The 26,393-nt window shown below is 37.1% G+C and overlaps 4 protein-coding genes across 4 annotated transcripts; all 4 read right to left on the reverse strand.

The window, feature by feature from the left end:
* Positions 1 to 1,074: 1,074 nt before the first annotated feature.
* On the reverse strand, positions 1,075 to 3,972 carry LOC130437693 (CMRF35-like molecule 8). Its single transcript, XM_056769178.1, has 7 exons — positions 3,858 to 3,972; positions 3,353 to 3,691; positions 2,901 to 3,224; positions 2,412 to 2,564; positions 2,207 to 2,302; positions 2,017 to 2,087; positions 1,075 to 1,637 (listed from the first exon to the last, which is right to left on the reverse strand). The coding sequence occupies exons 1-7, from the start codon at positions 3,907 to 3,909 to the stop codon at positions 1,425 to 1,427; spliced, it is 1,248 nt and encodes a 415-aa protein (XP_056625156.1). The 5' UTR covers positions 3,910 to 3,972; the 3' UTR covers positions 1,075 to 1,424.
* A 3,219-nt stretch (positions 3,973 to 7,191) lies between these two features.
* On the reverse strand, positions 7,192 to 9,359 carry LOC130437924 (CMRF35-like molecule 5). Its single transcript, XM_056769598.1, has 6 exons — positions 9,257 to 9,359; positions 8,766 to 9,095; positions 8,258 to 8,422; positions 8,093 to 8,185; positions 7,972 to 8,018; positions 7,192 to 7,867 (listed from the first exon to the last, which is right to left on the reverse strand). The coding sequence occupies exons 1-6, from the start codon at positions 9,312 to 9,314 to the stop codon at positions 7,697 to 7,699; spliced, it is 864 nt and encodes a 287-aa protein (XP_056625576.1). The 5' UTR covers positions 9,315 to 9,359; the 3' UTR covers positions 7,192 to 7,696.
* A 3,978-nt stretch (positions 9,360 to 13,337) lies between these two features.
* LOC130435783 (polymeric immunoglobulin receptor-like) lies at positions 13,338 to 18,908 on the reverse strand. The gene is made up of 10 exons (XM_056766625.1): positions 18,764 to 18,908; positions 18,355 to 18,672; positions 17,926 to 18,240; positions 17,530 to 17,841; positions 15,507 to 15,821; positions 15,110 to 15,421; positions 14,748 to 15,020; positions 14,393 to 14,668; positions 13,736 to 13,834; positions 13,338 to 13,363 (listed from the first exon to the last, which is right to left on the reverse strand). Exons 1-10 carry the CDS (start codon positions 18,783 to 18,785, stop codon positions 13,338 to 13,340), a joined length of 2,268 nt encoding a protein of 755 aa, XP_056622603.1. The 5' UTR covers positions 18,786 to 18,908.
* A 2,167-nt stretch (positions 18,909 to 21,075) lies between these two features.
* LOC130435792 (polymeric immunoglobulin receptor-like) lies at positions 21,076 to 24,530 on the reverse strand. Its single transcript, XM_056766637.1, has 4 exons — positions 24,355 to 24,530; positions 23,958 to 24,242; positions 23,603 to 23,878; positions 21,076 to 21,152 (listed from the first exon to the last, which is right to left on the reverse strand). Exons 1-4 carry the CDS (start codon positions 24,356 to 24,358, stop codon positions 21,076 to 21,078), a joined length of 642 nt encoding a protein of 213 aa, XP_056622615.1. The 5' UTR covers positions 24,359 to 24,530.
* Positions 24,531 to 26,393: the final 1,863 nt, after the last annotated feature.

Consider the following 26,393-nt stretch of genomic DNA (forward strand, 5'->3'; position numbering starts at 1 on the left):
TCAGAACCATAAATATTCAGCATGACATTGTCTGTACAACAAGCAAATACAGTATATATACAGAATATAATTCACATAAGCAGTTGCGTTACAACCACAACCACAAGTTCAAATACCTCACACATCCCATGTCACATATAAAACACCACCTTAAAACACATGTACATATTATATATATTACCTGGAGTTGATAGCGGCAGCAAATAGATTTAATCTGTAATAACAAATTCCACGATTCCGCTGTTAAACTCAAAGGAATCGTGGAGTTTGTAATTAGATATTAAATATCTTTGCTGCCGCTATCAACCCAGGGTCAAATCTCACATGAGGGTTACATTTGTGGGTTAAATAACAGTACATTACATACCATAGGAATTAAATGATCACAATGAAACAATAACATCGAATAATTATGGCAGATATAATATTACTCAATTATAAATTAGCTAAATGATAATACTGGCCTCAACTGCATTCTAGCACTATATACATTAATAAGGCTACTATAGTAAACACTTAAGTCCATTACAGTATTTTTTATGTGTTCTAGTGAACGTTGTAAAGAATGTGTCTGCAGTTTTAAATCCATAATTCCTCTTTCTCTTCTAATTTAAAATGCCATCTTCACTGTCTATGTCACTATGATGTATATTGATAAAAAGGGCTTACCTATACGAGGAAACGAATGACATGGGACCACTTGCAATATCACGATTTGAAGGAAACTTGGTTATGTAAATGATGACATCACGAATATGTTTAATCAATTTTATGCAAATTTTCCGTTTTGGGACTCACAATTGGCTAAAACAAAGACGTCTGTACACGAAATTAGTCGTTAGTCGCGGACGCGTTATAGCATCTGTACACGTTACGTCAAAATAAATATTTGCCAAAACGGCCTTACATACAAAACGACCGCGACTACTGTCGCGTTCTGACCTTCGAGCTGAGGCGGGTGGTGATATAAAAACGTCAACAAACCTTTGAACTGACAAACCCTTGAGTAATAATACTTCCAGAAGTTTTGAATGAAGTGATTTGTATCAAGAAACTTCCAAGTACAACTTGACATTCGTTCTTTATTCTTTTATTTAACAAACAAAGCAGGAGTTTGTGGAGGAACGTTTTAAAGGTTAATTGTGGCAACAGAAGAAATGGCTATAAAACCTCCCTCTGGTATAAACTGGACCTATAGCTTGTAATGGTGTGCGAGAGGGGAAAAGAATTCGAAGCATCTATGAGAATCAACAGCTTCTTGTCGTTTCTGCGTACACGCAGTTCTTCTTTCTCCCAACGTCATTTCTTTGTACATTCAGTTACGTGACAACATGGAAGATGGTAGATCTATGGTAACTAGAAATGTTCAAAATATCAATGATTCAAAATACTTGATGTTTGCTCTGTAGAGTTGACTGCTTCCTTCACAGAACAACAGTTGCATAATCATACGATGTCTGTCCATCAGAAGTTCTGTCTGGATGGTCTGTAAATTTGATGGTGGAATAATGGAGATCATTGGAGGGGACGTCCTGTGCTAAAGCATAAACAGAAGCATCATGTTCACCGGATGCAGGAAGACTGTATCCAGGATGAACATTTGTGAGGGGAATCTCTTCATAATAACAGATAGAGACCTGAATTGAAAGAAAAACAGACGAAACAATCAAAACCAGGAGAGAAAACAGGTCTTTAAACACTTTTTACATGCTGTTTTATTCCATTCATTTATTCCAAAAATTGAGCTTTTTTGTGTCTTTTTAGCATGTAAAATGATGGATTGGGTATTTTTTCTTTGAAAACGGACAGAGCAGTATAATATGTTATCACCATGACAGTATGTTGGTTATGCGTCAACAAATATCTTTATTCTTTTATTTAACAAACAAAGCAGGAGTTTGTGGAGGAACGTTTTAAAGGTTAATTGTGGCAACAGAAGAAATGGCTATAAAACCATTTCCAAATCCACAAGTAATCCGTTACCTACAGATCTGACAAGTGTTCACTAAAACGCACCCTATTTTGTACTATTTCCCCATTTTTCAGATTCCCAGCTGAGCCATGAGCGACACCATTGAGCTGTAGTTCTGTTTTGTGACACCAGAGGGCGAGAGAGAGAGAGAATCATGTGAATTATGAAAAAATTGTCGTTTTCATGTGTTGATAAAAATAAGTGACACAATATGAAAACAGAAATCATGGTTACGTTCATTCTTTTTTCTCCGTCTGAAGTAAATGAACAACAAGAATCCAAACAAGATCAGCATCAACGCAACTGACGCCGTGATGAACACAAATAAACCTTAAAAAAACACATCAGAACCTCATTTTATTGCTGCCAACATATTTCATATTTCGGAGCATTTGTCGATATTTCATATTTTATTATTGTGCGTCAGAAGTCGACATACTTGTATCTGTGTTTGGTGACAATGAATGAGCAGATGATGAGGAGGAGGTCAGTAAAGATGAAGGTGATGATGTGGCGGATCTGGATGATGAATCAGGAGATGCTGGATGGGTGATGTAAAATGAAAACGTGGTTGGTTTATGTGACGTGCTCTCTGTCGGGATTGAAACAGAAAGGATCTTTGAATTGAATGCAAAATATCACAACTAGTATACTAGCGGCACTTAAAGAGTAAAGATGCACAAGCTGCAGTTATTTAGCTTGTGATGTGATCAATCTATTGAAGGTTTACCAAAAGCAACTTGTTTTCTTCTGTGTTCTGTGTGTATTGAAATATACACAGCTCGACTTGTTGTCTTATTGTGCAGTTCAGATCATGTGTACTTCCCCCCGACACAGCTGTTAGTAACGCTTCACTGGTGTGACGGGTGGGGCGGACATAAGGCCAAGAAATGTGTGAACCAAGAAATGAGTATTTTTCATATCTCACCTCCAGAAACCTTGAGAATGACTGCCGAAATCCACTTATCATGTGCTTGTTGAGATCCTCTCAGTGCTACGTTTCCACACCAGTATATCCCAGAATCCTCTTCTGTCAGATTTGTGATGGTCACAGTAAACCCTCTTGCAGACGTATCGTCAGACAGAGAGAATCTCCCATTTGTGATTTTCCCTTTAGAAACTTTGACACCAGATGTCTCACACAACGACAAATCCTCTCCCTTGCATAAGAATTTATTGTCATTGATGACATCGTGATCGTAATGGCATTGGACGGACAGCTCATCTCCTTTTACACCAAACATGTGAGACACTAAATCAGAGCGCAAATAATAGTTTTAAGGTGAACCCAAACTGTGTTATACATTTAATAACATTGGAATCGTGTCCACGCTTGTGTGGTTATATGTGATGAAAATAAGGATGTTTCCAATCACTTGCCATTTTTGATGGACAAGAAGACCTCTCTGTAGACATCCAGTTGATACAGAGGTGTCCTCACCGCACACCAGTATTGTCCCCCATCCTTCACTTTCAGATCCGTTATAGTGAACGTTGTAGCTGTTTTGTTATCATTTAAAGAGAATCTCGTATCATTTGGTGTTTTTCCGGTCTCAATTGGTATATCTTTATCTGCCAACACATTTATTGTTGAACATTTTCCTCTGCAGAGGTACTTTGTGTTGTTTATGAATTGAGCATCATGCGGGCATCCGATGTTTACGCTCCCTCCCTCGAATGATGCGTAGGTCATGATCCCTCCATCTCCACACATCACAACTGCATGCACGGAAATATGAACCAGCAATAAAAACAAACTCACTGAACCACCAGAAAACAAGGTCAAAAACGAACCAAGCTTAAAGAGATACAAAACATGCAAAATGTGACATATTTAGGACACAAGCAAAGCAAAAGTCAGCTGATGTTTTGAAGAAACACTTACTTGAGATGTAGATGCATGAATGAAAAAGATGGAGATAAAATATTCTAGACATTCGCTTTTATGACTCTCTTTCTCAACCTCTGACTGACAGACAAAGCCGTACTTTACAGTGCGCACTTCCCTCTATACCAGTGAGTTTACTCTGATGCGCGTTCATGAAGAGCGCGCGCCCTCTGCTGGTGCATAACATCGAAACACAGTAGAGAAAAGATCCCGAAGGCCAAGAGAAACAAAATATTTCCTTTTTTTATATTATTCTCTTCATGAGAGCATGTCATTTGTTCTAATTAGTGACACTGATGTAAACCATGTGAATTAGGGTAATCTGGGACAACTAAACCCTTTTTTCCCCTGTTATATCAAATTTTAGTCAACATGACGTTTACTGTCATTTTTGCATGGATGTCATTTGACTGAAATCACATGATTTCTTGTGGCGATTGCACAGAAAGGGGCGGGGCACATGTCAATCAATAAGCTTCCCTGGAATTGCATGATACAGGTCCGTGACTGAATTATTGTTAAGGACATAAATCTGTCAAAAATAAGATGATGTTCATAATTGCTGTCAAATTATGTTTGTTATCTATTCTTGCAACAAAATATGTATTAAAGTTTTGAAAATGTGTTCTAGTTTTTTTTTCTTTCAAACATTTTGTGTTGTCCCACATTGTCAAATGTGATTGAGAATGTGGGACAGCATGCTTTGGGTAACCTGGGACAGTCTTCAAAAGTGTTTGTTCCCAGAGTAGCCCAAATTTAATGGAGAACTTCAATAACCGAAGAATTAATCTATTAATCAACTTTTTTCATAGTGTTGCTTAATTTTAGTTAATACAATGTTAAACAAATGCTAAACAATGTAGTTCTTAATGAATTTAAATGAATTAACACAGTAGATTGTTAATCCTGTGTAAAGAAATAAATATTGGAATATTAATTTTTTTTTTAGATTTCTATACTTGGTAAAAATGGGCTTTTTAGCCCTAATTCATAAGTACATGACAAAACCCAGCAAGCAAAAATGTGTTCCTTAGACGTTCTTTAGACGTTATTTAAAAGTTATCTTGATTCTTGTTGAAGAATTGCACTACTTTGAGTGCTGGTGTGTTATTTATTAGACGTTTGTGTTTCTAGATTACATCTCTGTTTAGACAGCTTAGATGGAAGCAGCAGAAATCTAAAAGTTCAAATGTTTTTTAAAGTTTATACTTCCAGACATCAAGAATCAGCTTATGAATCTCAAAAATGGTGACAAAGTTGAGTTGCATCTTTTCTTCATGCAGCAATGCATGCTGGGAGTCATGGAGGAGTTCTGTTCTAGGCTGTTACCCAAAATGAAGACACATAAGGCTTTTTTTGTTGAGTGTCATCACTGTTGAGTTTCATGAGCTGATTCTTGATGTCTGAATTGTTCAGGTGATATTTCTGCTGTTGTAATAGTAAAAAATATTTTCCTTCACAAAATTTTCACCTCATTGAGTCATTCAATATCATGTCCTCTATTGCAATTACACCTGAAAGAGAAACAATCCATTTCACGTTTTGTCAAGGTGTTTTGAATGTGCTTCAGAAACACACAATTACAACTTTAAACAAACTTTCCATAATGTATCAAGGGTGAGACGCCCACTAAAGGAAACACTAAACACTATTATGGCGACTTCTTATTATTTCTGGTTTATTTCACTGATTGTTGTTGTTATTTCATCATTAATGAGATAATGAAGTGACAGTTGATGCCTTAACTCAACCCGATTTAACTCATTAACTTGTTCATGTGTTATTTAGAGAAACATCCAAAACATTCATGGTGTGAATGCACGTGGACTGGAGTGGTCTATGGAACACACTTTTTGCTAGCTGGGAACCCGGTTAGACAGCCCACCGCAAACCCACCTAGGCCCCGTGTCTTTGCTGGTTGGGGAAAGATAACTTTAGCTGTGTCCGAATTCGGTCACTCATTTACTCATTCACCAATCCATATATAGCGAATGCCAAATAGTCCACTATGGGGAAGAAGTGAATGAAAATGAGTGAACAATTTAGGACACAGATGTGGCTTTAATTTGTCAAATTACAACATTTATTTTTACCTAAAATCTAATAGTTGTCCTTACTTAGAAATCATTTGTTAACTTTACTCATTTGTCGAAATGTATATAATTTACTAGTTTTTATAAAGTTACGATTACTTGCAGGGGAAATCAAACAACTTACTTTTCATCTTTAGTTTTTTGGTTACCACTGTTTAGAAGACATGTGCATGTGATTAGTGTGTTTTTACCAATGAGCATAGTCTATGCACACAGTTCTGAGATCAGTCTCCTATTGCTCATTTTATGTTGTACAAGTCAGGGTGTTTGATTTATGCATTTTTAGAATCACATTTATGTGAAATAAAAAAAAATTAGTGAACCTTAAACCTCTAATGATGGATGCAATAAATCCAATGGAAATTCATAAATTGGTAATAACAGTTAATTCTAAGTATTCCACACTATGTCAAGATTACATCTGAACTAATTTTTTTAATTACTTGAACTCAATAATACCATTTCACTTTACTTAGTTTCTTTAAGGCAATCGGTTTGCATGCTTTTTTTAGGTAAGATCAACTAATTCGTTTTTACAGTGTAATTTGTCATGTTCAGTGATAAGTTTATACTAAAGAAAACGAAACAACTTTTTGTCACTTTTATATTGTTTATTTATCATGTTTAACACAAATATTATTTATATTAAGAAAAGACAATCTACTTTATAACATTCCCTGCAAACAAGAGCAAATCCAAAATACGTCTTTTCTCCATAGATGTCCCTTGAGGAGCCAGAATGTAAGTTTTTACAACGTCAGTTTTCGACGTCTTCTGAACGTGTGCTATTGTTGTCCAGGTGATCTCTATAACTGTATTGAACTGATATCACTTTTACACCTGAAATCAATGTTGAAATTTAATTAATCCATTATTTTGCTCATCAGTGTTTGCTTTAGTTGGTTAATACTTGACCATCATTATGTGAACCCTCTTTCAGACAATAGTGTCTAGGCAGTGACTCTTTTTAGATAACAATACAGTTATAGAGATCACCTGGACAACAATAGCACACGTTCAGAAGACGTCGAAAACTGACGTTGTAAAAACTTGAATTCTGGCTCCTCAAGGGACGTCTATGCAACTTCATCAACAATGTAGAAAAGAGGTCTTTTGGACTTGCCTTTGTTTGCAGGGATTGTGACACAAATTGTGTTCAAACATTTACACATTTGGCAGACGCTTATATTGTATTATACATTTGTTTCTAAATATGTGCAATCCCCGGGTTATTGAACATACAACCTTGACATTGAACGCGCCGTGCTCTCACAACTGAGCCACAGGAAAGCTACAAGAACTTGGTCTTAACAGCAGATTTTCAAATATTGTGTTAATATTTTGTCTTTTATGCAGTTTGTTGTCATGCCAGACAATATCACAGCTTCTTCAAAAACCGATGAGATGTTGAAGATCAAGACAAGCTCAGTCAGGATTATAATGAAATCGAATATCAGAGATTCTGCCTTTATTTCTCATCATAAGAACTATATAGCCTACGGGCTGGCAGTATATGCATTCTTTATTTTATACAGGGGAAACGTAGAGTATGTAATATACTGCGCACATCACGTGATCAAAAGTTGTAATGTTGTATATCATTGAAACACATTAACTTTCACACTAAAGTATGCACGTAGCCTGTTTGATTGAGTGCTTTCTGTTTCAGTGTACAGATCTGAGCTCAGTTTCTCATAATGGGAAATAGAGGGAGAACGTAACATCTGAGAAATGAGGCCACAGTCAAGCCAAGGGCTTTGTGTGGAACTGAACCAGAGAATAAATGGTTGTGTCAGTCTCAGAGGAGTTTGTGGGTGGATGACTGTTGACATGAACACAGGATGAACAGGTACAGCCGTCCTGATGGTCTATCACATCACGAAGTCCCTCAATGCCAGTAATAACATAAATATTCTAAAGGTCAAAGAAGCAAATGAACTGGTTATAAATTGCGATGATGACATTCAGAAAGACAATAAACAAAATGACAATTCAAACAGACACACAAATAAACTTACATTTTCAGCATTTTCTTGAAGTGTGTCGTTGTTGATCAGCGAAGAATCTGTAGAAGAATCAAGATCTAAGAACTCAAAAAGGCAAAGAAATATACCGACTGTAAAAGAGCAACAGCTTTACCTCTTGTCTTGTTTCTCCGTGTGCAGTACATAAAGAGCGAAAGCCCAAACAGAAGAGTCAGCATGACCGATAGTGAGATTATCGCCGTCATATCTACAAACACACAAACATTCAGTCAAGTTGAGCTTTCACTGTTCTAAATCTAAACAGATTTTTCACTTTTACCTGTTTTTAGATTTGTTGGTCCTGGATAGAAACGTGATAATGATGATGGTGATGATGAAGCCATAGTGTCAGTGTTGACTGTATAATGGGGAGATCCTGGTTGTGTTGAGCTGATTGTTGTTGTTTTTGTTGCCGTTGTTATCCTGCTTACTGAACTTCTATTATCTAAAACAAAATCACAACCCACATAGATTTATACAAAGAAAATGGATGGAGTGTGGCCTCTTGACATTTGTTTAATGGAAACTGTTGTAACCGGAAGTGACATCAGAGGTGGAACTGCAGTTTGTCATCCCCTCTAGATACTTCTTGCTCAGCGGTTTATTTAGAGGATGTTGTGGTTGTCAGATGGAGGGTCTTTACCGCTCGTGATGCTGCACTTCTACAATCTGTGTGTGTCACTTCTGCACGCTCACACGCAAACACAAACCTCTGTTTCCACTTCGCGTGACATATTTGAACACATCTTCTGTGTGCCGGATAGTTTTTATGTCTTACTTTGACCTACCTTGTGTCATTTTCAGATGAACCTCTGTATAATCATCATTGCGTCCAAAGCCTGTCTTTATAGAACACCAGTACGTGCCTTCATCAGATAATCTCAGATCAGTGATGGTGACAGTGAAGATGTGAGCTGTTGAGTTATCAGTCAGACTGAATCGAACATCGTCAGGTTTGGATTCAGATTTAACAGGTATGTCTTTAGACAAAGGTTGACATTTCCCTCTGCACAGATACTTCTCATGTTCTTCATATCCAGACTTATATGGACAGTGTATCTCCACCTTTCCTCCTTCAGGTGCAGTGAAAGTGATCGCGTTTGTCCCACATTTAACCTCTTTTATGCAGAAGAGAGAGAAAGAGAAGAGAGTTCATTACAAACTTTGTCTTGACACTGTTTAGAGCAGTAGCAGTTTTGGATGAAAGTATTTTGGATAACGCAAAACTCGCTTGAATCTACACACATGAAACTAACAAATACTGACAGTAAATGCTTACCTGACATGATGATCAGTATGTTCAAAACAAGAACTTTATCAGCACAACACGGCATCATTCTGCTCTGTCTGTGTGGTAATATTCCTGGACACCAATGAAGACACCTCTCTCTCTCTCTCTCTCTCTCTCTCTCTCTCGCTGTCTGTCTCTCTCATGCCCACCCCTCCTTTTTGTCTCTCGTACCCACCCCTCCATTCTGTCTCTTGTGTCCACCCCTCCTGTCCGTTGGAGGTGTCTGCGTTTGCAGTCATTTATTGAGCAACCTGTCATGGTTTCACCTCTCCTTGTCAGGTATTTCTTGGTTTAGAGGTGGAATCATACAGAATCCTTTGTTTCAGAGACGATTTCTTCTCTCTCTGGTTTTCATCCTTCCTACCCTCCTATTCCCTGGTTTGTGTTGATTAGCTTTCCTTGAGTGTAAACCCTTGCACTGTTTTGTAGTGTTCTTTGTTTTGTTAATAAATCTGTTATCCCTTCACCTCCTGTCGTCCTGCCTCTGCCTGCAATTGGGTTCTCCATTGAGTTTCATAACACAACCATTGTACTGCATATTAATACTTGTAAATCCATAAGTTGTGGAGAATTAGTAATACATAAAAAGTAATTAAATAATATAATTCAAAATTGACAAAGATAGTATTTTACGATTGCTTGCCCTGCTTTTGGAAGATTCAGCATGTTGAACTAATAATTTTAGCTTAATCGGACTAAGTGTTATCCCCCTATTTGTGTTAGAAAATATGTTAGAATTGAAACTTGTGCTTGATTTATTTGATCTTTTTATTAAAAATCTGTGATTTCCAGCCTGGAACTTATTCAAGGGGAAAACAATTACATGAATTACTCACCCCCGTATAAATGTATTTGTTTTGTTAAACGTCCAATCAATTCTAAATGGATAAACAGGTACAAAAGTGATGTTTAATAAAATTAACATGGATTCACCGATTGCCTTGGTGCACTGTAAAAAATTACTGTGAAATTAACAGTAAAATACTGTTGTTTTCAACAAAAAACCTGTTATCAGAAATTGTCCGTAAAAAATACAGAGAAACACTGTAAAATTCTCTGGGAAATGAGCAGTGAAATTCCAAAGTTTTCACAAGGAGTTTTTTTTCAACTCCACAAACACTTTTATCACCTTCACTTACTGACACCACTGTCACTTTATTTCTGTTGCACGTCTACAAAAGTTCTAATTGAAAATTGACACAAGTTTACATGTTGATGGTTTTGTTGAGTCTTTTCCTGTATTTTTTACAGAATTTTACTGGCAACCGCAGCTGCCGGTATTTTTCCGTAAAAATTACGAAACATTTTTCACAGTGTGTCTGAATGAATAATGCATTCACATCATTCAACTCGATTAATTTCAAACATTCTCACTCAATCAATTAATTTCCATGTGAAAACTATCAAACATCACATTTTTAACTAACTGTAACATTGTACTGAGGACCGGCTTTGGCGTGATGTGTTGGCAACTTCAGCACGAGCAAACGAACCGATAACTTTTTTATTGCATGAAAAGAACATAAAATACACGAAAGACGAGAAAAATAATAAAATAATAACGGGGACTAAATCAAACAAAAAAGGTTATAATACTAAATAAGGTTAAAATTTCAATATAATACTTCTAAGAAGAATTGTATAAATCTTCAAAGCTTTGTCCTTCAATGATCTGGACATATTCTGAAAAGTGGTAAATAAAGATTTCACGTCTGCAGCAAACACCATCGTTTCACTAATCTGTACCAATTTGTTAGAAGAAGTTCAAGATAAGTTTTTTTTGTGTGTGTGTGTGTGTGTGTGTGTGTGTGTGTGTGTGTGTGTGTGTGTGTGTGTGTGTGTGTGTGTGTGTGTGTGCGCTCGACTTCACTATTTTATATTTTATGAAAAAGGAGTTGACACAAGACCATTTTGACAATGTCATAAATCATTCGTTTTAACAACAATTATACATTTGAAACGTAAACCCTGTTTGCATTTATGTGTCATGTAGGGTGAGACGACACAGGCTGAAACAAAGTCAGAAGAAAATTATCCGGACATCATAATGTTTACGGTATAATGTCCACCAGGCAAGATGACTCAAGTTTTGTTCCTACAAGCTCAACATCGACCTCGACTCCAAGTACATAGGAAGACGATGAAGAGGATAACTGGAAAGGAAGGAAATGGATTGTAATGAGTCCAATCTAATGGAGTTGTTTAAGAGATGTCAGGAATGTGGAGATGTGATCACAGAAACCAAAACGGTATCCTCAAGGAGCCTCATGGGGATGTGGAAAGGGTCATCAGTGGCGTTGTTGTGCAGGTGTTCAGGGAATCTCCTTTGAAAGATGTCCTCATGTCAAACATGATTTTCTTAAAAACACTTTTATATCCATTTGTAATCGTTTAAAACAAGGTATGGCATATTTAAAGGCATTAATTTCAAAGCTTTTTCTGAAATTTACAACAATAAAAAATTCTCATTACCGTAACCATTGAAAGGGAACGGCACGGCAAAAATGGGGCTCTTGAAACTGTGACTGGCATCGCTGTAGAAATTGCCAGGTTTTGACAAGATTTTACCGTGGGTTTTTACAAGAAAGTATTGTTTTTAATGTCTACTTTGAACAATGTTGTCCAATCTTGAGTCTTGAGATAACTCAAAACATCTGAACCAGCTGATCAAAGTCTTCAGGATGACTTCAAAATGACAAGCTGGTGTGAACTGGCCTTTAACTCTGCTCAGTTTCAGTGGATCACTGAGGGAGGGCTGGAGGCTGTTTTGCCTCATGATATCCCTTTTGTATCTGTTCCTATATCTATCATTTTTTAAGGTATCTCTTCCTTTTCAGGGAAATGCTCGCATGACTGTTTTGAGGGTCATGAGACTGAAGGTAGAGTTTAAACAGACACGTAAGCGTGGAAGTCTTCATCCTATCTGGTGAAGATCTCAAGACATGCAGTAGAAAATCTCTTTACCAGAACAGGGTTTTCATCCTTTTAACTATAAATGCACGTAACTCGGACACAAGGGATAGTATTTTTTATGTAAAATGAAACCGATACAAATACTGCATAAAGATTTACAGCCATCACCATAAATAATCAAAATTGTTATGCTGAACACAAAGGAAGATATATTGAAAAACGTGGGAAAGCAAATAATTCCGGGGCACCATTGACTATAGTGTTTTTTATTTTTAGTAAAAAAAACAGTTTGTGTTTTTTTAACTGTTTGGTGTCAACATTTTTCTAACTATCTTGTGTTGTGTTTAACAGAAATGTCTTGTATTGTGGTAGGTTGCCAGAATGTTGCTAAATGTTTACCTACTCACCCAAGACAAAACCATATCTACGACACTAACTCTCATTTTCTGATCATGTCTTCCATTTATCATCAGCTATAGCATGTTTGAGACTGACCAGCAGGGGGAGACAAACAAAACAGATCATGTACAGTAAATACAGTAAGGTCATAAATGAGGTGACAGGTCTGGACCGTTCTTCACTGGCTTATATGTGCCTAATGTGATCTCGTGTAAAACGAAACACATACTAAAAAAGCTTTTACTTGAGTCTTGGGTTGCGATTGACTGCGGCGTACTCGCTTAACATCTCGTCCTTACTGAAGGTGACTGTACCATCACTGAGAGAATCTTCATGCTTCTGAAAACTGACAGCAGTGTACAGGATATCATCAGAGGGGATTGTGGGTAATTGTACAGTAGAATATATCGTGTATGGATGAGGAGGGTTTGCAGGGATCCCAACATTAGAATATATCAAAGCTTCTGTATGGTGTGAGGCTAAACGCTCCGGTCTGAGGTCTTGAACATTCTCGTAGTCACAGGCAGCATTAGACACCTGAAAATGTTTCATTATTTGTAAGGGGGATTTCAAATATCTGATCATCACCTGTACAGCCAGACGTCTACACACACAACTCACCTCTCCACTCATTTGCTGTTTTCTCTCTGTCTGGCCACTTGTGCCTATGTTGAACAGAATTATGGTTAAAATACAGAAAAAAATAAAAACGTATTTTTTTATATTTGATGTTAAAAATAATGCTTTACGTTTTTATTCAAGTACACTGTAATTGTTTGCTGCCTTTAAAATTAAAACATTTATAAAAAAACGTGTTTCCCTATCAGTTTAAGTGATTTAAACCTCATATTTTCAATATTAGACTAGTAATACTGTAAGTTGCTATAATTGGTGGAATTGTTATGTTGAGTTAATGTAATGTAAAACATCATAGTTAAAGGGTTCCAATTTGTACTGTTTTTGTTTACTATATTTCATTTTTTCATTTACATCAATACAGCGTCTTGTCAAATTTACATGAAATGCTAAAACATCTTGTGATTCAAAATAGAAGGGGAAGTTGAAACTGTACCCTGTGCCAGAAGACCAGAAGACTGTTAAAAAGTGTGTGTTTGTGTTTGTGTGTGTGTGTATGTGTGTGTGTGTGTGGGTCACCTCGAGTCTTGAGATATCTAAATTTATATAATATCAGGATCAATGCGCTGATCAGCAGCGGGGTCACACAGATACCAGCAATGATCTTTTCAAAAACACCTGATGAACAGACGAACACGCAAATGTATGAAGTTCCAGAAATTTTTAGATTATAAGATTCAATTTGGAATATGAGAACAAGTAAAAAAACAGATCACACCATGTTGAAGAAACTCAAACACAAAGCAGTTAAATGTCATTACTGCCTTTAAATCTCAAATTCTCAAAACAACGCATCGCATGCACTACGATAATGACACACATAGAGCATGAATCTATAATCTCAATCCCAAATATGTTTAATTTAAATCATCTTAAAAGTCTGATGGTTTGAGATCATCTGCAAAAGAGAATTTCCTACAATCTATTTCTGGCTGTAGATTTTTCTCACTTCTGTTTTTTTTAAGCAGATGCCAACCTCATGCTGACAACCTTCATGTTAGTTAAAGGTCATGTATGGGTGGACTCCCATTTCCTTGTATAGTTTCATGGTTAGAGAAAGGAGAAAGTGTAGTTTTTAAACCAGAAACTCTTTCTGTATCACTATTTAAACTTGATTTAAAGCTGACACAGGATTTTGCTGGATAAAATATTTGGCTCTGAGAATATAGAACTTACTTGTTTTGACTTCGAGATGCACTTTAGTGATGATGTGAGATCCACACCAGTATATCCCAGAATGCTCTTCTCTCAGATGACTGATGTTTACAGTAAAGACTCCAGTAGATGTTTCATCACTTAAAGAGAATCCATCATCTCTGATTGACTGTAATGAAACTCCATCATTGACACACATTGAGACTTCATGTGCTTTACAGAAGACTTTCTGATATTCAGCGTGATGTTTGCACTCCATTGACATGTTGTCTCCTTCACTCTTATTCAAGAGAAGTTCTTTAAAGAAGAAATAATAAAGATTCACATACAAACAAAGTCAGTTTTTATATTCATTATTAGTGAAAATGTCTCTCACCCTGTTTGATGATAATAATGAGATGAGTGTAAAGATAAATCACGTCTGTTTCTAATGTCACTGCACAGCAGTATTTCCCAGCATCCTCTGCTGTCAGTCCAGTGATGTTCACACTAAACACACTTGCTGTCATGTCATCATTCACACTCCATCTGTTCATCTCCATGAGAGTATTTGTATCTGTACAACTCTTCAACAGTTTTTTTGATGTTGAGTTATAGATGGGATCATAAGGACAGATGATCTGAGCAGATCCTCCTTCATCTCCAAATACTAGGCACAGAAAACACAAATGAGATTGATTTTACTATTTATAATGAAAACACAAACGCTTACAAATAATAAAGAGAGAATGTTCTCACTGATGAGTTTGAGTTGAACTTTAGTGGTGAGAGAGATGAAAGTGAAATCTGTGTGACTGGTTTCTGCTCCACACCAGTAAACTCCAGCATCTCTCACTGTCACATCACTGATGATCACAGTAAAAACACTTTTATCAGAGAAATCATTTAGTTTCACTTCAGATCTGCTGACGGTTTGACAGATGTGATTTTCATCCTCTTTACAGAAGAGTTTTGGGCTGAATTGATGTTCCTCTGGGATCTGACAGGTAATATTGACTTCATCACCAACAGAAACAGATTTATTCACCCACCAATGAGACAAAACTGGATCTATAAGACATGAAATAACACATGTTAAGATCTGTCATATATTTTATATGATGTGAAACGCATAAAAACATCTCAAGTTTCTCACCGTCTTTAATATCTAGCTGGACTTGAGTGAATGTGTCAGTATATTGAGATGGATTCACTCCACACCTGTATGTTCCAGCATGTCCAGCGTTCAGTTCTCTAAAATACACCATCAAGACTCCTGCTCTGGTGTCGTCATATAGACAAACATCTCCATTGTCCATCCATTGATCCTGAACTGATGGATACTTCCTCTCACAACATCCATCTGATTCTTTACTCACATATTTTGTGTTGCTTTTGTATTGATGGTGATGACACTTGAAGATGATTCCACCTCCTATGTAGCCGGTCACTCCGAAATTACCCACTTTACCTGTCAATCAAAAGTTACGTTTATTAATTTTGCACTTTATTACCTAAACATTTTTATCTCTGTACAGATTTTTGATGGCTAAATCAAATAACACTAGTTCTGCCATGAAACTCTAGACGGCACAGTCCTAAATATAACCTATCCGACATAATTACTTCTACACGGCAGTGATTGGTTCCCTCCATACAAGCAGCCAATGAGCTTGCTTCTATATGTTAAAATCTTGGCTAGTGACTGTTGCAGCAGTGCAGCGAGTTTCAGAAGCATCCAGACCCAAGATAAGTGAATGAACTTAACTTTATTCACTCAAACATGCAAAGTAACATATGAAAGGCTAATGACTAACTTCTCGGTCGTTTGTATTTCACTGGTTTACAGCTGTCCTAGGAAGCAAGTCGTGCCAACATGGACTGATTTAGGTTTTGAACTGGAACACAATTGATGGATGCTCATCTCTGCATTTCGTCTATGCTCAGTATTATGTGTTCAAGTCCTCATGTAACTAAATCAGTGCATCTGCTGTCAAATAGTACACATATTGCATGTTCACCAATCTTCGTGGCCACCACTGGCGAGCGATAAGTGACGTAGCGAGCGTAATTGCATCGAGAAAATATGCTTAATCGCATTAGCTCGTGCAGAGTCACAAGTGTGTTTACATTTTTATTTGTTTTGCCCAACTACACCAAGCTTTTTCCGTATGACACAGATTGACTGTCTATGTTATTCATATATATTGGTTATAATGTCATTGTGCAATGGTTCTCAGTATATGATTGTATTATACTCCCTATCATTAATACAGATATCATTGCAAAATAAGTGGTGCAGATGTCATCCAGACTGTCAAAAAAGCATCCTCAAGATGAAGAATCTTCCAATTCCGATTCTTTTACGGGAATCCGGTCTATAATTGCGAGCCTCAATCAGCGTTGTTCAGAGTCACTCCACTACTCTGGGGCTGCCATACACAGCGAGTAAATCTGTGTATATCTAAGTGTGCACAACGGCAGAAGCATGTACTTCATTGATTAACGGCTTGAAAATAACTAACAATGACCTTATCTCACTAAATCCTGATAACTGCTTGGGTGGATGCTGGGGCAATATCTTTGGACTAAAATATATCTTGTAAATAAACTTGCACTAAGTGCGCGTCTATTAGAATCAAGATGGTCGGCATGAAAGCCATGTTCACATAGTAATAGGCCATTAGTGCTAGGCTGGTCGGCGAGGTAGCCAAGGCACACATAGTCAAAGGGCATTAGGGTTAAGCCGGTCAACATGAAAGCTCAGGCACACATAACCCATAGGTTATTAGCATTAGCCAGTTAGCATGAAAGCCCAGGCACATATAGATAGTAATACATGCGGTCACATGGTCCTATGGGGCAGCAGCAGTACACATGTCTTGGCGATAGATCTGTTGGGGGTGTTTCTGTCCATGGCTAGCATTGATAAATTTGTGTATACTGCTTTCATGGGGGTTTATTCATACGTTATATGTGGAGCAGAAGCATTCTTTATATACACACAGCAGCACGTTGTGGATGTATTGGCAGGGGCAAGTCTCCTTACTTGCTCAGTCGCAGCAGCTTAGCAGATTTAGTCCGCCAAGACCAAATACATTTTTATGTCACTCACACTACCATGCTAAACCCTCCAAGAGTTATCATGACAGAACTATAGTTCATCTGAGTGTACTCACTGTTGAGTTTGAGTTGAACTTTAGTGGTGAGAGAGATGAAAGTGAAATCTGTGTGACTGGTTTCTGCTCCACACCAGTAAACTCCAGCATCTCTCACTGTCACATCACTGATGATCACAGTAAAAACACTTTTATCAGAGAAATCATTTAGTTTCACTTCAGATCTGCTGACGGTTTGACAAATGTGATTTTCATCCTCTTTACAGAAGAGTTTTGGGCTGAATTGATGTTCCTCTGGGATCTGACAGGTAATATTGACTTCATCACCAACAGAAACAGATTTATTCACCCACCAATGAGACAAAACTGGAACTATTTGACATGAAATAAAACATGTTAAAATCTGTGATATATTTAAAAGCTATGAAGCAAATAAAAACATCTCAAATTTCTCACCGTCTTTAATGTGGAGCTGGACTTGAGTGAATGTGTCAGTATATTGAGATGGATTCACTCCACACCTGTATGTTCCAGCATGTCCAGCGTTCAGCTCTCTAAAATACACCATCAAGACTCCTGCTCTGGTGTCGTCATATAGACAAACATCTCCATTGTCCATCCATTGATCCTGAACTGATGGATACTTCCTCTCACAACATCCATCTGATTCTTTACACACATATTTTGTGTTGCTTTTGAATTGATGGTGATGACACTTGAAGATGATTCCACCTGCTGAGTATCCGCTCACTCTGACCACACCCACTTTACCTGTCAATCACAAACATCACATGAGAATGAATCAGTGTCTTCATCAAATATAACAGAACAAACACAGACTGTGTGAATTTACAGCAGATGTTATTGAGAGTTTCTTCTACTCACTCATAATGTGAAGATTAACAGCAGTAAGAATCCAGTAGGTGTAGGAATATCTGTAAAGCCGAACTCCACATAAATAAACTCCTGCATCTTCTGATCTCACGTCAGTCATTCTCACACTGAAGAGATTATTATATTTGTCATCAGAAATACTGAATCTCTCTTTCTGATTCCATGTGTTGTAGATCGTCTCAATGGAGTCTTTTCTCTCTTTAAATATGATCTTTTTCTTAGATTTATAATCTTGTGAATATTGACAGGTGAAGATGACAGTTTGTCCAGTATTCACCATCACTCTCTGTGACGCCCCACAACATGAATCTGTCAATCACATATGAAGACATTTATTTCACAATCATCAGAAGCTTTGACATGATCAGTAGATACTTCACTCATGTTTATAATAACTCACCTTCTTTCACTTTCAGAATCATATCAACAGACCATTTACCATCAACACCAATCCGGTATGTTCCAGAATCCTGTGTCTTTAGATCTCTGATGAAGATTATGAGATCTTCATGTTTATCACAAAATAGAGTGAATCTTCCTTCAGTAATCCACCGATCATGTTTCTTATAGTTTATTATGTTTCTCTGTGGGTTGAGTTTAGTCATGTATTTAAAACAGTCTTTACACCAAGTCTTCAGTGAATTCACAAGAACACTTCCTCCAGAATATCCAATCACATCGATGCATCTCACAGCACCTGTCAATCAGATTGATGGTGTCAGAAAGCTCATCTAGTCTTTCATTTGTGTATCCAGTGATATAAATGAGTGAAATAAGTGTATGATGACATGATGAGAAAGAGAAAAGTTGTGACCTGAGATGATGAAGAAAGTGAAGATGACGAGGATGTTCATTGTGACTTGAGTTCAGCTTCACAGCAGCTCTGTTGATCTTCTTGATGCTGAATGTTGTCTGTGTGTCTCTACATGTGACTGCTTGACTTTCTTCCTCTTTCTTTAGCTCTTATCAGTGATCATCAGCTTTACTGGCCCCGCCCACTATCACCAGTGACTCAACACGTCATTCATCACAATCACACAGCACCTCTAGTGGATAGTCAACTACAATCAAGATTATTTATTTCTCGCTTCTTGTGTACATGGATCATTCGGACATGTTTTGTAAATATTGTAGAGTTTTGGGATATACAGTAAGACTGATATCAGAGATAAAACCTGTCATTAGAATCCCCTGTTAAGATGACCTGTAGACTTTACATCATTTATTTCAGTAATCTATTGACTTATTGTTTCATTTATATTTAAAATTTCATTCTCTATAGAGTTCCAGCAGTTGAAGATGAGCTCATTGTAGTGTGAAATGATCACGTGACACACTGTCAGAGGTTTGTGTAATGACTCATAATGACCAGCAGGGGAAGTGAAATACACACATGATGTTTATTTGAGTTGAAGTTTAACTATTAGAATATATTAGTCATGATTTCTATCAGTGTTTCAGCTCATATACACATGTAGTATTTTAGTCCTCACACTGACCAGTAAACACACCTGCTGAACACACAACATTCATATCATACAATAGACTTTAATGACACACATCACACCTGAATTATAAAATACTGTTTATTAATGAAATATATGAGTATACAAACACATGAATAAGCAGTTCATTAAGAAAAGAACATAAATGAATTGAATGTGAAAACAACATCAAGTCTTTGATAAGGTAAAATTAATACACACAACTGAGTGAGCTGCAAGAATAAAGTTATAATAAAATGCTCTTTCTCACAAGCTCTCAGTAACTTTGATGTGCTTTGCAAATCTAAAGAGATGATAGATGCACATGAGAAGATTCAGAGAGGTGTGAAAATGTGAATTGTTCTTTTCACACAGATCAGAGGGGATTGTGTATTAAAGAAAATCTGTTGTTGAAGATCACAGGCGGCTGTCGGATCCTCTCTCTGACCCGGAAGACTTAACACAACATGTGACGCAGAAGCAACGTTATTCTTCTTTATTACTTCAAATGTCATTAAACATTATGTGTGTCTCTCTTCATCTGTGGGATGCTTCAGTTTGTTTTCTGATGAGTCCTAAATTCACCAGCAGCATTATTGTTTTCATCAGCAACAGAACACTCACAGAAGTGATGATTATGTTGAAGAAATCTGAAACTAAAACTACAAAAACAAATGGTATAGATCAACGTTTGAAGATGGTGTTCGATGAAAACAATGATTTTTAAATGAATATTGACATTTTGACTGAGTTTGAGAATTCATAGCTGTTTAATGACGCGGCTGCTTTGTATATAAATTGTTCAGAAATGTATGTTGATCAGAAAACAAACTGAAACGTAACTTCAAACCAAGCAAATCAAACAAATGTACACCAATGAACCTCCTCATAAAAGAGTGAAGTATTGTCATGAGATTGATTCTGTTCTCATCTGTGAATTTGTGTTTTGTTTGAATTTTACTTTAAACACATGATTAAGTCGATCATCTGCATTAGTTTTTTTCTCTTTCTGTTCACTTTTCTCTTGTCGTTCAGTCTTGCGGTCAGTCATGGTTTCCTGAGTACCTGCTTGCAGTCAAACTAAACTCAAACTTCATTTGTGGTTTAGATCTGGTGTGAGAAAATGACCCTCTTCATCATGCAAACATCAAGGAGGTTGCATCTAATAACGCTGCAAACATCATCAAGCTGCTCTTCACAGTCATGCACAACCGCAACCGTTGACTTCTCAAACACTTCCAGAATACTGCTGGTGCAGATTAAAACAAGTGTCAAAAGCTCTCAAACGTGCCGTGCGACTCAGAACTGCACACAGCAAAATGACAAGAGTCATAAAGCACAAAAACTACTCATTACAAACATCATACTGTTTAAAGCATCTATGTTTCTATCTAAAGCTCTGAATTGTACAAAATTAGAAAATCACTTAAAACATTTGTGGATAAAGCACTGTTTACCTCCACTGAGTGAAATAAATGAAATCTTAACTTCCTAAAAAGGTGGCGCCATAAATCACTAAAAATAGAAATAAAGAAAAAAAGGTTTGCACTAAAAACGTTTGTTAAAGTTTTAAATAGGGGGATGAAATACAATTGTTTTGCCTATTTGCTTTTATCAGTATAACAATTCTGTCTTCAGTTGTAAAGCAGAACTACCTTCAGGTGTTCATGATTGAATACTTGTAACCTTTTGATCATCATTTTACATTAAACAATTACTTCACAAACACCAGTTCTTGGTAGAACAATGACACAATCAACAAAAGTTACAAAAAAACGAACTACAAAAAATTATACCATCATTACAGTAGGGTTGGGTATCATAGGAAATGTTTTAGTTCCGATTTCATGAACTAGAAAGTTTTTCCTTTACTGACAGAATGCAGTGTGGCTCTAAAATACTCATGTTGCGTGAAACTTCACCATCCATCACATTTATTTGCTGTAATGTTGATGTTTTTCAGAGTATCAATAACATTTCAAGCTAGAATATATATAGGCTGGTTGGACAAATAGTCCCTCAAGGGTTTATACACATGTAATTTCCCTGAATTAAGGAGATATGTTAGATAAATCAAACAGCACTTGTTTTTAAAGAACACCAATCTAAAACATTTTAATTTTACGTTCACATTCATCAAAATTGACAGTAAATAAAGTTTATAATTGACAAACGAACAATGCAGCCAGTAGTGTGTGTAATGTAAGGATTTCCACATCATCTAAACTCATTTGGCTCTCAGCGGGGGCGGTCACATTTTTTCACTCCCCGTCCTTGCCCATATCTTCCCTGCTTTGTCTCTTGTCTCGTCTCATCTCATCTATTGAGAGACTCTCTCTGCACTGCTCTCCAAACTTGTAAAATTATGGATCTGATCAACTGGTCTCTCAACGCAATTGACACCATTTTCTCGACGAGAAGCTTGGGTTCGGAGGAACCTGTCTGCCCTGACGGAACGTTCGCAGCTGGCTACACGATGGACAGGTGGGAGAGATGGCAGGTTGTGTGTCTGTCGGCTCTTTCCGTGGAGGACATTGAAGATATCTACCTATTCGGAACCATGATAACAGGTCTTGTGCTGATTGGATTAGGCTTTGCCCTGGGTTATCGAAAAATTCATAAAACGGGAACAGCTGTCCAAAGCCTCACAAGGCTATCAGTATCGATTGAAGCTGTGGGAAGAGCGGTCAGCATTGAGACTGAGACTATTAATCGAAATATGGTTGTTATCACGGAGATCCTCACAGCTTTGGAAAGAAAAATTGATGGTATCGAAGATCAGAATGGACAATGAGGGTTGCCGTGACATCTTGGATACGGCTTCTCGAGTAAACAATCGCAGTCTTATCTTTTTCGGCTCCCCGGAACCAACACTGGCCTTGGCCAAGGCCGCAACTGGAAAATCAACCCTGTGAAGAGCACTGCAGTGAGACGCTCTTGCGTTCCTCCCCCACTCTACAGACTCATGATGATTACAAACTATCACACATACACAACACATACACACATTGCCCTCATCCGATCCCACGCCTCCGTCGCTTTGAACCGTCAGCCTGATAAACAGGTCTGTGAACGGTGCAGTAATGGCACTGGACCGGATGGCTGCTTGCCGGAGCTGGATTTACTTCCCCTGTTGCAAGTCTTGTTTATGGTGTATTATGTGTATTCTTTTCTCATCACTTTCCTCATGTTATGCTGTATTTTTCTTCTTAATCCATTTTGGAACACTGTACTTCTATATGTGTAATGACAATAAATTGTATCCAAATCCAAATCTAAACAACATCTAAAATGCAACTTAAAGGAAAATGTTCAACCCTTTGTATGTTTCTCTTGTTCTGGATAAGAACCGGGTCTCGGTTCCCAACACTACATTGCAGTCGACCAAATCTATCCACGAAAATGAAACTTTGTGCGATAGAAGAGGCCCCTAATGTATGTGTCTATGAAAAATATAATATGACAAAATACAACGAATCCCTTTTTTATTGACAGACAGCCTAAGAAGCAATTTTTGCGATTTGATATCTCAAAATGTGCTTAATAGGTGAACAGAAACAAATGTATTGCCTCAGACAGTTTAGTTAAAGCCAGAGTGCTGGTTAAATATATTATTCATCACATAAACTATTGATGCCTTTGATCAAATATTCATGGTGTCACGGTGAAGCATTGTGTGAGGGTATAAGGGATGACATCTCAAATAGTTTTTGATGTCGTGTTGACATGATGCAAATGAAATGAAAATCACTGACCTCTGATGACGTTTAAATGCACTTTAGTGATGATGTGAGATCCACACCAGTATATCCCAGAATGCTCTTCTCTCAGATGACTGATGTTTACAGTAAAGACTCCAGTAGATGTTTCATCACTTAACGAGAATCCATCATCTCTGATTGACTGTAATGAAACTCCATCATTGACACACATTGAGACTTTATGTGCTTTACAGAAGACTTTCTGATATTCAGCGTGATGTTTGCACTCCATTGACATGTTGTCTCCTTCTCTCTTATTCAAGAGAAGTTCTTTAAAGAAGAAATAATAAAGATTCACATACAAACAAAGTCAGTTTTTATATTCATTATTAGTGAAAATGTCTCTCACCCTGTTTGATGATAATAATGAGATGAGTGTAAAGATAAATCACGTCTGTTTCTAATGTCACTGCACAGCAGTATTTCCCAGCATCCTCTGCTGTCAGTCCAGTGATGTTCACACTAAACACACTTGCTGTCATGTCATCATTCACACTCGATCTGTTCATCTCCATGAGAGTATTTTCAGCTGTAGTGGAGCTCTTCAACAGATACTTTGTCTGTGATGTATAGATGGGATCATAAGGACAGATGATCTGAGCAGATCCTCCTTCATCTCCAAACACTGGAGACACTTCACACACAAACATAAACACAAACACCATACATATGAGACAAATTATATTAAAGCTCAATGAAACAATGAAATGCTTCACCAGATGTTATTGAGAGTTTCTTCTACTCACTCATAATGTGAAGATGAACAGCAGTAAGAATGGAGTAACTGTAGGAGGTTTTGTTGAGATAAACTCCACATAAATAAACTCCTGCATCTTCTGATCTCACATCAGTTATTCTCACACTGAAGAGATTATTTTGTGTTTCATCGTGAATGTTCACATTTCCCTTGTTTTTCTGTACATTCGTACTGAAGAACAACATATCAATCATTTCATTTCCCCTTTTTAATAAAACCTTCTGATTGTTCCGTTGATCCGCTGAATATTGACAGGTGACGTTTGCAGTTTGTCCAGTATTCACCATCACTCTCTGTGACGCCCCACAACATGAATCTGTCAATCACATATGAAGACATTTATTTCACAATCATCAGTAGCTTTGACATGATCAGCAGATACTTCACTCATGTTTATAATAACTCACCTTCTTTTACATTCAGACTCATATTAATCGACCAGTGCCCATCAACACCAATCCGGTATGTTCCACAATCCTGTTTTTTCACATCTCTGATGAAGATCATGAAACTTCCTTTTTCATTGCAAAACATAGTGAATTTCTTCGCTTTAATCCATTTATAATTTTTATTATTTTCTATTAGAATGTTCCATTCATCGTTGTGCTTCTTATGTAAATATTGTTTATAGTCCGTATGGCAAGGTTTCATTGAGTCAACAAGAGCACTTCCTCCAGAATATCCAATCACATCGATGCATCTCACAGCACCTGTCAATCAGATTGATAGTGTCAGAAAGCTCATCTAGTCTTTCATTTGTGTGTCCAGTGATATAAATGAGTGAAATAAGTGTATGATGACATGATGAGAAAGAGAAAAGTTGTGACCTGAGATGATGAAGAAAGTGAAGATGAGGAGGATGTTCATTGTGACTTGAGTTCAGCTTCACAGCAGCTCTGTAGATCTTCTTGATGCTGAATGTTGTCTGTGTGTCTCTACATGTGACTGCTTGACTTTCTTCCTCTTTCTTCAGCTCTTATCATTGATCTACAGCTTTACTGGCCCCGCCCACTATCACCAGAGTCTCTCTAAAACAAAAAGGGTGTTTCTCAATTATCAGACCTTTTGTCAAACTGAAACAGGCGTTTCTCAATCTCTTTCATTGATTTGCTAAAATCAGTTTCAGAAATGCCCAATAATTCAGAAATAGACTTCTGCTCTTTTTGATTGGATGGTTGAGGAATGTCCTTCCCAGATTGAAAACGCCCCATAACTGAGAAACGCCCCTCTCATGATCTACAGAGACCTGTCCTTCACCTCTCTAATGATGCATTCTTCAGCAAACAGCGCCCTCTAGCTGATACTACACTGAACTCAATATTTGACCTTTACCTTTTTTATAGAATGTTGTATGATGATGTGTTTTGTAGGCCAGCACTCACATGATGTTGATATATCTCTGTTCTGTATTCAGGTTTATTACACATACGTCTACACATCATGATCAGGTTTATGACACATAGGTCTACTCATCATGATTATTAAGATAATCTTCACAAATAAAAACAACATTTAAGAATTTTTGGAAACTATTTACCATCGCCAGAAAAAAAGAGACTTATATTAGGCTTCAAATGAACTACACCACGTCACCAACACCAAGCTTTCGGCAATTCTTTTAAACTCGATTAGAAACATGTTCACTGACAGGGAACAATAATCTCCATGTTTTTCAGATAATTGCCCATATTGATTTTCATGATGTTTTGTGTATTGTACAATAACATCAGCAGCTTGTTAGCACACGCTTTGTTCAAGACACAGAAAAGGTTAAAATATCAAGATCGGGGTGTTACGGATTAATATTTTGAATTTTTGTTAACCACAAACCTTATTTCAAGCAGTTAATGAAAAGCCCATTAAATTCAGGTCAAGAGAACCAGAAGTGCTAAAATGCTTAATCATTCCTGGGTTTTTGGTCTACAAGAAAAGCTCATCCCTGCCATACTGTGTTTCAATATTATACCTAAAAAACTGAATCAGTGGAACAAAAACAACACAGTCTTAACAAATCAATTTTTTATGTTA

The sequence above is a fragment of the Triplophysa dalaica genome, chromosome 2 (genome assembly GCF_015846415.1).
Source record: "Triplophysa dalaica isolate WHDGS20190420 chromosome 2, ASM1584641v1, whole genome shotgun sequence".
NCBI classification, from domain to species: domain Eukaryota; kingdom Metazoa; phylum Chordata; class Actinopteri; order Cypriniformes; family Nemacheilidae; genus Triplophysa; species Triplophysa dalaica.

Coding starts and splice junctions, on each gene's coding strand:
- LOC130437693 (XM_056769178.1), bottom strand. CDS start 3,909: ATGTCTAGAATATTTTATCTCCATCTTTTTCATTCATGCATCTACATC. Junction 3,692..3,857: donor TTCATGCATCTACATCTCAA/GTAAGTGTTTCT, acceptor CCGTGCATGCAG/TTGTGATGTGTGGAGATGGA. Junction 2,088..2,206: donor ACGGAGAAAAAAGAATGAAC/GTAACCATGATT, acceptor GTCACAAAACAG/AACTACAGCTCAATGGTGTC.
- LOC130437924 (XM_056769598.1), bottom strand. CDS start 9,314: ATGATGCCGTGTTGTGCTGATAAAGTTCTTGTTTTGAACATACTGATC. Junction 9,096..9,256: donor CATACTGATCATCATGTCAG/GTAAGCATTTAC, acceptor TCTGCATAAAAG/AGGTTAAATGTGGGACAAAC. Junction 8,019..8,092: donor ACGGAGAAACAAGACAAGAG/GTAAAGCTGTTG, acceptor ATTCTTCTACAG/ATTCTTCGCTGATCAACAAC.
- LOC130435783 (XM_056766625.1), bottom strand. CDS start 18,785: ATGATTCTGAAAGTGAAAGAAG. Junction 15,822..17,529: donor AGTTCAACTCAAACTCAACA/GTGAGTACACTC, acceptor TTTGATTGACAG/GTAAAGTGGGTAATTTCGGA. Junction 13,364..13,735: donor TAGATATCTCAAGACTCGAG/GTGACCCACACA, acceptor TTAATTTTAAAG/GCAGCAAACAATTACAGTGT.
- LOC130435792 (XM_056766637.1), bottom strand. Junction 23,879..23,957: donor CATTATTATCATCAAACAGG/GTGAGAGACATT, acceptor TCTTCTTTAAAG/AACTTCTCTTGAATAAGAGA. Junction 21,153..23,602: donor GCATTTAAACGTCATCAGAG/GTCAGTGATTTT, acceptor TGCTGTGTGCAG/TTCTGAGTCGCACGGCACGT.